General features: G+C 21.5%; 1 protein-coding gene across 2 annotated transcripts; it reads right to left on the bottom strand.

The window, feature by feature from the left end:
• Positions 1-1,713: 1,713 nt before the first annotated feature.
• LOC122499559 (28S ribosomal protein S31, mitochondrial) lies at positions 1,714-7,629 on the bottom strand. 2 transcript variants are annotated; one of them, XM_043607993.1, is made up of 12 exons: positions 7,448-7,629; positions 6,620-6,851; positions 6,381-6,474; positions 4,931-5,075; positions 4,681-4,839; positions 4,457-4,543; positions 4,092-4,178; positions 3,809-3,895; positions 3,526-3,618; positions 3,047-3,085; positions 2,751-2,962; positions 1,714-2,088 (listed from the first exon to the last, which is right to left on the bottom strand). In XM_043607993.1, exons 1-12 carry the CDS (start codon positions 7,486-7,488, stop codon positions 1,796-1,798), a joined length of 1,569 nt encoding a protein of 522 aa, XP_043463928.1. In that variant the 5' UTR covers positions 7,489-7,629; the 3' UTR covers positions 1,714-1,795. The 2 variants fall into 2 exon arrangements, with proteins under 2 accessions (XP_043463928.1, XP_043463934.1); XM_043607999.1 differs by having other exon boundaries at positions 3,526-3,615.
• Positions 7,630-11,069: the final 3,440 nt, after the last annotated feature.

Genomic DNA, 11,069 nt, shown 5'->3' with positions numbered 1-11,069 from the left:
TAAAGTTTTTAAAAATAATTGAATTCTAGCGACGAGTTTTATTACAAGTTTTGAAAAAAATTAAACTTCTGCGAAGACTTTTACTAAAATTTTTGAAAATAATTGAATACCAACGAAGAATTGGATTATTTATAAAAATAATTGAATTTTTCCAAAGAATATTATTATTTATGAGAATAATTAAATTGTTTCGAAGAATTTTATTAACATATTTGAAAATAATTAAATTCTTTCAAGAAAATTTAATTAAAAATTAATTGAAAATAATTGAATTCTTGCTAAGAATTTTGGTATTTATGAAAAGAATTGAATTCTCGCTAAGATTTTCATTATTTATGTGAATAATTAAATTTTTTCGATTAATTTTATTAAACTTTGCTTTTTAATATTTAAAATTAAGCGAAGAAAATTTATTTTTAATGAAAATAATTAAATTCTAATATATAGTTTATTTACTCTCCCTACAATAGGTAGGGTTCGAGACTCCCAAGTACATACATAACAATCTTAACCTATATTTACAAAAATCCTTACAACTAAACATTCTCTTCATACAACTTAACCTAAAAACGCAACTCTCTCCACGCTCTCTACCTTACGCTCTTAACCTATCGCCAGTGCCGGGCTTCCGTTTCCAGTTCCTTCTATGCCCATGCTGGCTTCAACCCAATTCGCCCACCCTTTTTCCAAAAACCTGCTTTCTCACCTCCCTTACACGCTCCAGTCATCCACTTTTATCCATCCATCCATCCAAGCAAAATCTTCTCACCTCATTCTCAGCCTATACCTGTCTATCACACTTTACACACTTCCATCACTCCACCCATATCCTCCCCCACAACATACTTTACCCCATCCACCCAAATACAATCCTTACCCATTCTTACCTGTTTTCCTTTCACTCTCTCCGTCCACGCTCTTTCTCTCAATAGCCATAGCATTCTTCTTATTAAAATTTAAAAAAATTGAATTTTTAACAAGAATTTTGTTATTTATTAAATAATTAAATTCTTTTAACGAATTTTTTTTAAAATTGTATTTAAAATAATTCAATTTTTATAAAGAATTTTATTTTTTTTTAAAAACGCTGAATTTATGCGTTGGATTTCATTATTTAAGAAGATAATTAAATTTTTGCGTAGAATTTTACTAAAATTTTTGAAAATAAATTAATTTCTCCTGGGAATTCAATTAAAATTGTTTTTGAAAATAATTGAATTGTTTCAAAGAACTTTATAAAAAAATTTTGAAAATAATAAAATTCTTTAAAGAAAATTTAATTAAAAATGAATTGAAAATAATTGAATCTACAAAATTAAATTAAAAATGAATTGAAAATAATTAAATTCTAATAGATAAATTTTATCAAAATTTATCAAAATAATTGAATTTCTGCGAAGAATTTTATTAAAATATTTGAAAATAATTGTATTCTTTCGTCATATTTTATTAGCTATGAAAATAATTTAATTCTTGCAAAGAATTGTATTAAAGTTTTTAAAATAAGAATTATTAGAATAAAAAGAATTATTAAATTAATACCTATTCATTAATTAAAAAATAATTAGATTTATACACTTTAATTAAATAATTAAATAATTAAATAATTAATTAATATAATTTTATATTAATACTAATAGTACTCTTTTTTTGGGGGGGAGCAATATTAATATTTATAGCTATAAGAGTAAAATTAAATTTTGTTCAAAGAAATAAATTTAATAAACATTTTCACTTTATTTAAAACAAATTATGAATGTTTTATCTATATAATTAGTAGAATATTTACGAATATTTAAACATGAGGTCCTAAGTCAATTTTATTCGTTGGCACTGGCAGAACAGATGGATTTTCATTTTCAAGTGCTCCAAGTTCCTGTAATAATTCCCGTTTATCTCCAAAGTAATCTTTGTACCACATAATGTGTTGAACTTTCTCATCGACTGTCATAAATGCATTTTTCGAAAGACCAACGCACACCAATTCCATAAATTGTCGAACTGGACCGTGCTTTGGACACCATCCCTTCAAATGACGCTCCATAAATACATGCTCGGAAAAATGTACTTTTTCTTCTTCGTCCATTCCTAAGGAACAAAACAAAATTTTTTTCTTCTTTAGTTCAAATTTTAGAAAATATTTCTAGAATTAAAAGAATTGCAGTTTTAATTTTAATTAAATTACGAAAGATTTTACATTGAAAGTATTTTCGAATTTTAATTCCTGCTTTAAAAATAAATAACAAGTATTCAAATATTTATTAAACAACAATTAATGAAATTTGAAAAATTTAATTTAGTAATTTTGAAAAGTGAAAAATGAAGTTTTTAAAAAATGGTAATTAAAATTTGTTTGAAAATACTTCATTTCTCGAAAATAATTTTAATTGAAAAAATTGAAAATTTTCTCAAATTTCATTAAAATAAATTTTATATTTCAAAGAATTTACTTTTTTCACTTTAAAAAATTATTTTTAAACTTTATTGTATTTTTTTGAAGGAATTGGAACTAAAAATTTGGAAAATAAGTAAATTTAAAAAAAAAATTTGTATTTAAATAATTATTGTTGAATTCTAAGAAATTTAAAAATTTTTATTAAATTTCAAAAAGAAACTAATAAAAGTCCAAAATACAGCCTTTTATTTTTTTACTAATTATTTTTTCTTTATTTGAAAATACTAAAAAAATAATTTAAAAAACGATTTAAACAGAAAACAATTATTATTAATATTAATTAACAATTTCTCACCTTGTTCATTGTTAATTGGAAAATGCCAAACTTTTCCTTGATCCGTCCACTGAATCATTTCTTGAAAATAATTTTGGGGTGGTTGATATTCCAGAATTTTTATTTCCCTTTTTTCTAATTGCGACCAAGTTGATAATTCCTCAATTAACGGCTCCTCTGTTGATATTTTTAAAATTCCAAAGCCATTCAATGAGGAATTCAATACACTTGTCCTGAAATATTTTACTTTAATTAATTCATCTTCGATGATCAAAAATTTTATTCTTTTCTGTTCATTATTATCATAAAAATGTTACCCATCCTCTTCAATGTCATCGTGACTACGTCTGCGCCTCCTGGAAATTAAACAAAAAATTATTGTTATTTTTTAGCTATAATTTTTAAATTAATTAATTTCTCAACTATAATTTTTAAATTCATTAATTCTTCAACTATAATTTTTAAATTAATTAACTACAATATTCTTTTAATTAGAAAATTTTTCACTTCATTAATAATAAGATTTGAAAAAATTTAAATTAGAAAAAGAATTTAAATCACTGATTTTTCAGTCGTTTTCTCCCTTTATGTAAAGAAAAAATAGTTTATATTATTAAAATATTATTTTTAATTCTATCGTCAATGAAAGTTTCAAATATTTAAGTCACATGATCTTTAAATATTTCAATCGTTTCTACTCGTATCATTTTCGAAAGAAAATTTCCTTTTCATTGAAAAATAATTAAATTAATTTTTAAATTAAATTAAATTAATAATTAAAAAAATAAATAAATACCGATCGTTTATAAGAGAATACATTATCGAAGCAGCAGAATTTTCCCTTCTGGAATATTCAGGTTTTGTTTCCTCTGATTTACTTGAAGCGCTTCTAAAAAAAAGAGAAATTGTTTTCTTATCAAATTCGATACCATTTTAATTTTTTTGTGCGATAATATTTTTAATAAGAAATAATATGCAATAAATAATTTTATTGTCAGTTTAAAATAAACCTTGTGAACTAAATTTATCGAAAATTGAAAAATTTAAAAAATATTTGTTGATTTAAAGAAAAAAATTACCGTTCTTGTTGATGTCGTTCTTTCAAGAGTGCAGACAGTGTCGATGGTCCCCTTTCTGTTATCACTGATTTTTCAGTCGTTTTCTCCCTTTTGTGTAAAGAAAAAATATTCATATTATTAAATTAATGTTTTTAATTTTATCATTGAACATTTTATTTTGTTGTCCTGACAATTCAAATTTTTTTCTAATAACAATAAATTTGTTGAGGTAACAAAAAATTTTGTAACCACAACAAACGAAATTTGTTAGTTCTATATTAAAAATTCTTTTTTCTCTGTGTACCTTTCTTGTTGTTCACTTTCTTTTAAAAGAGTAAAAAGTGCCGACGATACTTTTTCAGTATTCACTGATTTTTCAGACGTTTGCTCCCTTTATGTAAAGAAAAATATTTGCAAATTAATTATAATATTATTATAATAGTTTTCTTAGTATTTATATTTTCAACAAAAAAAAATTATTTCAACTGGAAGTTTTAATTGCAGATTTAATTGAAACGCTTCGAAAAAGCGAAGAAAATGTTTTCTCACTGAAAAAATGAATTAAAAAACATTACCTTCAATAATTTTATTTTCAGTAAACTATGAGAACTAAATTTATCGAAAATTAAAAATGGAAAAAATATTTATTGATTTAAAGAAAAAAATTACCGTTTTTGTTGTTTGCGTTCTTTCAAGAGTGCAGACAGTGTCGACGGTCCCCTTTCTGTTTTCACTGATTTTTCAGTCGTTTCTTCTCTGCATTTAAAGAAAAAAAAACATTTGTTAATTAATTATAAAATTATAATAATCTAGTTAGTATTTTCCAAATTTGCCATTAAAAAATATTCAAGTAAAAAAATGCTGCCTGGCGGTAAAGGAAGTTAATGAATTACCCTTTCAAATCTCGTAAAATTTGATCTGATGTCTCTTTTTTAAATTCAATATTAAGATTGTTAATTTTGTTCGAAGCAGAACGAACGCGCTGTATTTTGTTCCTTCTATAATTCTCCTCATTACTAGTATTTTTTACTTTCATTCCTTTCAAAAGATGACTGAAAATAAATAATTAAATTAATTCTTCTTCTTTTCATTCAGAAATTCAAATTTCTTTTTTTATCGACGAGAAAAAAGTAAAATTAGAACCTTAAATCTTCTGAAGTTTCTGAAGAAACATTTTCGGTTTTCTCTCTTGGTTTTAGAAGACGATTTAATAAATCTGATTCCATTTTTTCCGTATCTCCGCCTAATTTCTTGGCAACATTTTTTGCAGCATTGAGAAACTTTTCCTCTGTTAGGAGTAGAAATTATTAATATGATTACTCATATTTTGTATATAAATTATTTTCTAATATCAAATTCATTTTTTATTAATTTAAAAATCGAAATTTAAAAAGAATTTCTTGAAAACTATTCGATTACTTTAAAAAATTTCGGTCAAATACTTTGCAAGTATTCAATTATTTTCATAACTCATAAAATTCGACGAAACAGTTCAATTACTTTCAAAAATTTTAATAAAATTCTTTGCAGAAATTCAATTATTTTGAGTACAATTTTAATTTTTTTTATTAAATTCCTCGGAGAAATTAATTTATTTTCAACAATTTTAATAAAATTCTTCGCAAAAATTCAATTATTTTCATAAATATTAAAATTCTTCAAAAATATTTAATTTTCTTTTATAAAAATTTTTTAAATATTTTTTTAAAACAATTCAATAATTTTCATTAAAATTTTGATTAAATTTCTGGAAAGAATTTAAATATTTTAAAAAGTTTTAATGACATTTTTTACAAAGAATTAAATTATTTTTAAAAATAATAATATTCCTCGCAGAAATTCAATTATTTTCAAAAATTTTAATGAAATTTTTAGCAGAAATTAAATTTTTTTCAAAACTTGTTATAAAATTTGTCGTTAGAAATCAATTATTTTCAAATAAAATTTCTTCAAATATTTTTACAAAATTTATGTACAACTACTTGAAATAATTTTAATAAAATTTGTTTATTAGAATTTAATTATTTTCAAAATTTTTAATGAAATTCTTCAAAAGAATTTAATTATTTTCAAAATACAATCTTAATAGAATTTCTGAAAAGAATTTTATTATTTTTAAAAATTTGAATAATATTCTTTGTAAGAATTTAATTATTTTCAAAAATCTTCATAAAATTTCTTAGAAGAATTCAATTATTTTCATAAATAATGAATTTTCTTTGCATTATTAACATTTTTAAAACAAAATTTATTAAAATCCTAAGAAAGTATTTAATGATTTTCAAAACTTTTGATAACATTCTTTAGAAGAATTCAATTAATTTCAGTACGATTTTATTCAATTTTCTTGGAAGAATTTTATGATCTTTTAAAGTTTTTAATAAAATTCTTCGAAGAATTCAATTCTTTTCAAAAATTTTAATAAAATTCCTAGTCAAGAATTAAATTATTTTAGATTCGAAATAGTAACATCATTCACTGTGAATATTGTTATTTAACATTATTGGCTATTAATAATATTGACTAATATTAATAGAAAAAAATTAAGTTTTAAATTCAAGTAGGTATTCAAAATATTTCCAATTTTACGAACCGAATTTAGATTCTTGAGTTGGAGCTGATGTTTCTTCTGGTTTAGGTCTCGGTGGTTTTTTAGGAATCGCAAGATCAATTTTAGGCACTTCTTTCTGAAAAGGAAAAAAAAACAAAAGACGACTTTTACACATAACCCTTTTTTAAAAATATTTCGCATAAGCTCTTAATTATTTTTAGTTTTATAAATAGTGCCCCATTAATAAAATTAGACAATCACTGTTTTAAAAATTTCCTTACTTCATTACTCGCATTCTTGAGTTCACTGAGATTTGCGTCATTAATTTGTTCATTTAAATTTTCAACCGGTTTCGAAGAAGTTTGTAATTTCGATTTTCTTCCCTCATTATCTGAATCAGAACTCGAATCAGAATTATCTGAGGAATCTGATGAATTTGACGAAACTGACGAGAGTAATTTAATTGCAGTGTTCAATTGATGTTGCGTTCTTTCCGAATAGGATCCAATTTTCCTGAATAACAAGAATAATTGTCAAAAATAATTATCAACAAAAGTAATTATTGTTCTGAAGAAATATTTATCAACAGAAATAATTAACAAAAAATGGTTATCAACAGAAATAGTTAGTAACAAAAATATTTATAAACAAAAATAGGAAAATAATAATAACAAAAATAATTGTTAAGAAAAATAGTTATCAAGAAAATTAATTATTAATGTAAATAGTTATCAAGAAAAATAATTATTAACGAAAATAGTTATCAAGAAAAATAATTATTAATAAAAATAGTTATCATCAACAGAAATAATTAACAAAAATCGTTACCAACTGAAATAATATTAAATTTATAATATAAACTGCTGACTTTATTTATAAAATTTATAAATTGAAAATAACATTTGCTAAACAGAAATTTTGTGTTTAAAAATTTAAGCGTTATAATTATTATGTAAGTTAATAGTTTGTTTACAGTTTATTTTTTATTTTCTAATTATTAACTTAGAATTATTATATATATTTTTTTAATTAAAATAATATTTTGTTACAGTTTAATATGAAGAGAGGTTAGAATTGACAAATGTCGGTGTCGAATGGAATGAACTCACCTTGGAAACACTCGTAAGGACAATATTCTATTAAGTAACATTTTTGTGCTACAAACAATGGTAACAAATTGTCAATACAATAATAAGTCTTTAACAATTTTTATTTATATACATTTAGTTTATTTTTGCACTCATCTTGTGAACGTTTTTGCAGAACACATGCTGAATGGATCGGAACTGGATCGGAACAAAAATCATAGATAGCGTTGTCGTCGATGTCACGTGATACTTGGCGGGTAAGAACAAAAATTTTTATTTGAAAAAAATCTACAAAAAAAACACATTTTTTATTTTATATTTATTTTTATAAACATGCGAAAGGTCTTTAAATACAAAAAAGAGTGTAAAAAAGGGAGGATATTAATAAAATTGCACTAAATAATTATAATTATACAGAAAAATTTAATTATAATTTTAAAAAAAGGCACAAACGAATTTATTGTTAATAAAAAATTATTAGATTACATTTGTTTTGTCATTTTTTTTAAAAATTATTATTTTCTTTTTTACACAATTAATTTCAAAAAAAAAAAATTAGAAACACGCGCTGAACGTATTATAGTAATTTTTATTACTGAGCTTAAAGTAATTATATTATTGTCCTCCTTATTCATGGCCATGATCGCTTTAGAATTTGGGATAATCATTTCATTGAACGAAACTATTCACAGTCTGAGAACAAATTCGTCTACTTATTTCATTTATTGAAGCAAATTAATTTTATTTTACTTTTAAAACAATTTTAGATTCAAAATTCGAAAAATTTTAAACTTATAAACGAATTAACTTAATTCATTACTATCTTTAAAACTTTAATGATATTATTTGCAAGGTTTCAACTACATATTTTCATAAATAATAAAATTTCCCACAGGGATTCAAATATTTAAAAAAAAATTTTAATTCTTCACAAACATTAAATTATTTTTTTGAAAATTTTAAGAAAATTCTTCGAAAGAATTCCATTTTCTATAAAAATAAAATTTGCTAACACAGAATTCAATGATTTTTATTACGAATTTGATTAAATTTCTCGAAAGAATTAAAATATTTTTAAAAGTTAGAATAACATTCTTTCTAAGAATTCTATTATTTTTATAAATTGAATTTTAATTATTTTCAAAACTTTTAATAAAATTCTTGAAAAGAAATTAATTTTTTTCAAAATTAATTACAAAATTATTTATTTCCAAGTACCAACTTGAATTTTTGACTAATTTCAGATTCAAAATTAAGAAAAATTAACTTATTTAGTAAATAACTAATTAATTATTGATATTTATTAATTGCAAGAATTTAATTATTCTCATAATATTTGAAGAATTCAATTATTTTCAATACAATTTTAATAAAATTTCTCGAAAGAATTAAATTATTTTCAAGAATTTTGATAAAATTCTTCAAAAGAATTCATTTATTTTCAAACTTTTTGATAAATACTTCGCAAAAATTCAATTATTTTCATAAATAATAATTTTTTTTCAAAGAATTCAATTATTTTTTATGATAAATAAAATTTTTCTTAGTAATTCAAATTGTTTTCAATACAATTTTAATAAAATTTATCAAAAGAATTCAATTATTTTCAAAAATTTAGATGAAATCCTTGAAAGGAATTCAATTATTTTCCAATTTTTTGATAAATACTTCGCAAGAATTAAATTATTCTTATAAATAATAATATTCTTTTGAAGAATTTAACTATTATTTGTATGTATAATAAAATTCTTTTGAGAAATTCAATTATTCTCAAAATACAATTTTAATAAAATTTATCGAAAGAATTCAATTATTTTCAAACTTTTTGATAAATAATTCTTTTTAAAAAATAAATTTAAATTAAATTTAAATAATTCTTTTTGATAAATAATTCTTCTCAAGAATTCAATGATTTTTAATACATTAATTTTAAAAGTGAAAACATTTTTAATAAAAGTTAGGAAACAAAGAACTATTATCAATTGATATTTTCTATTATTAAATTATTAATAGTCGCTCGATATTTCTTTCCAAAAAAAAACTTGATTTCAACAAAAAGAATTATTTCGGAAATTTATTTTTATTTTTATTCTCGTAGAAAAATGACTTGTCTCTCGCTAAATGTCATTCGTCTCTCACTTTTAGATATTGTACCGTTTTTCCGAGGTTCAAAGACCGGTATACGACAATTATAATAACTTTTTTGCAACTTATTATTTAACCTCTAAACTAAAAATTCTGAAATAGTTTATATTTATATATTTATTTAATTATATAAGATTTAAAAAAAAAAATTTCAACTTAAATATCAACAAAATAATTATTTTCAAGTTTTATTAAAAAAATCTACACAAGAATTTGGCAGAAAAAAATAATTTAAAAAAAAGAAATTACCGTGTAGTCAAAAGTTACCACTTCGTGGAGAATCGCCCTTTATTTATATTCTGAATAACCATGTTCTTGCCTCTTTTTCTGAATAGCTATGTTCTTGCGCTTTCTTTTACGAACAAGTGTATATATTTCGCTAACCCGACGATAAATGAAACTATTTTTAAAAATGAAAAAAAGTTTTGTCTTGCAAGTTCATCAACATTTCTTGTTACGTAAACATATTAAAGTATTATTATATGAATACGTTTAGTAAATATGTATTTTAAATTAGTACATATAACTCATAATAATTTTTAAAAATTTATTCATGCAAGAAAAGAAAAAGGAGAAAAAAAAACATTGTTGCTCACTACGTGAAATGCAGTTATTTTTGTACATTGTGAAAAGTGTTCTAATTCCATCTAAGTGTTCTAATTTTCAAAGCATTATTATTACCGCAATACATTTCAAACAATGCTCATTATTCATAAAAATGTTGTATAGTTTTGTATATGACAATTTTTTTGACCTCAAAAAAGAAAAAAAATAATAATTGTAAATATTTAAATTTACGGAATTATCACTATTATTATTTTGTTTTCTTTATTGAAATTTTGAACGATTAATTTTTATTTTCGATTTTTAACGAAAAATTTTTATTTGGAATTTTTAACGAATAATTTTTTATTTGAAATTTTTAACGAATAATTTATTTATTTCAATTTAAACGGACAGAAAACAAATTATACCCAGTTTTTTATTTTTAATTTTTAACGAATAATTTCTTTTTGAAATCTTTAACAAATAATTTCTATTTGCAATTTTTAACGAATAATTTCTATTCGAAATGTTTAACTAATAATTTTTATTTGAAATATATAACGACTAATTTATATTTAAAAGTTTTTTTTTAATTTTGTTGGCAAAAAAAAAACTAAATGAATTTATTAATCTATTTTCTTTATTAATAATCTTCTAGTTCCAAATACTATTTTTTTCACAGTTTAAAAGTTAGTTTTCTTTGTTTGCGCTTTCTTGTTTCCTAATTTTTTTTTTTTTTTGATAATTTTTCTTTTTGAATGTTTTGAATTTTAAATTCAAGAAATTCTAATCTAATATTTTAAAGATTGAATAATAAAAACAATTAGTGAAACAAAATTGTTTTGAATTAAAAGCGTCAATTTAATTTAATAAATTAATTAATAAAAACAATTCGATAATTTGCGTAAGAAAATTTTTTCCATTTTAAAAATAAATATTTTTGTTGAGACAA

Source organism: Leptopilina heterotoma, unplaced genomic scaffold (assembly GCF_015476425.1).
Source record: "Leptopilina heterotoma isolate Lh14 unplaced genomic scaffold, ASM1547642v1 Lhet_101, whole genome shotgun sequence".
Classification (NCBI taxonomy): domain Eukaryota; kingdom Metazoa; phylum Arthropoda; class Insecta; order Hymenoptera; family Figitidae; genus Leptopilina; species Leptopilina heterotoma.
Note: the sequence above shows the minus strand (reverse complement) of the source record. Positions and strands in the feature narration are given on the sequence as shown.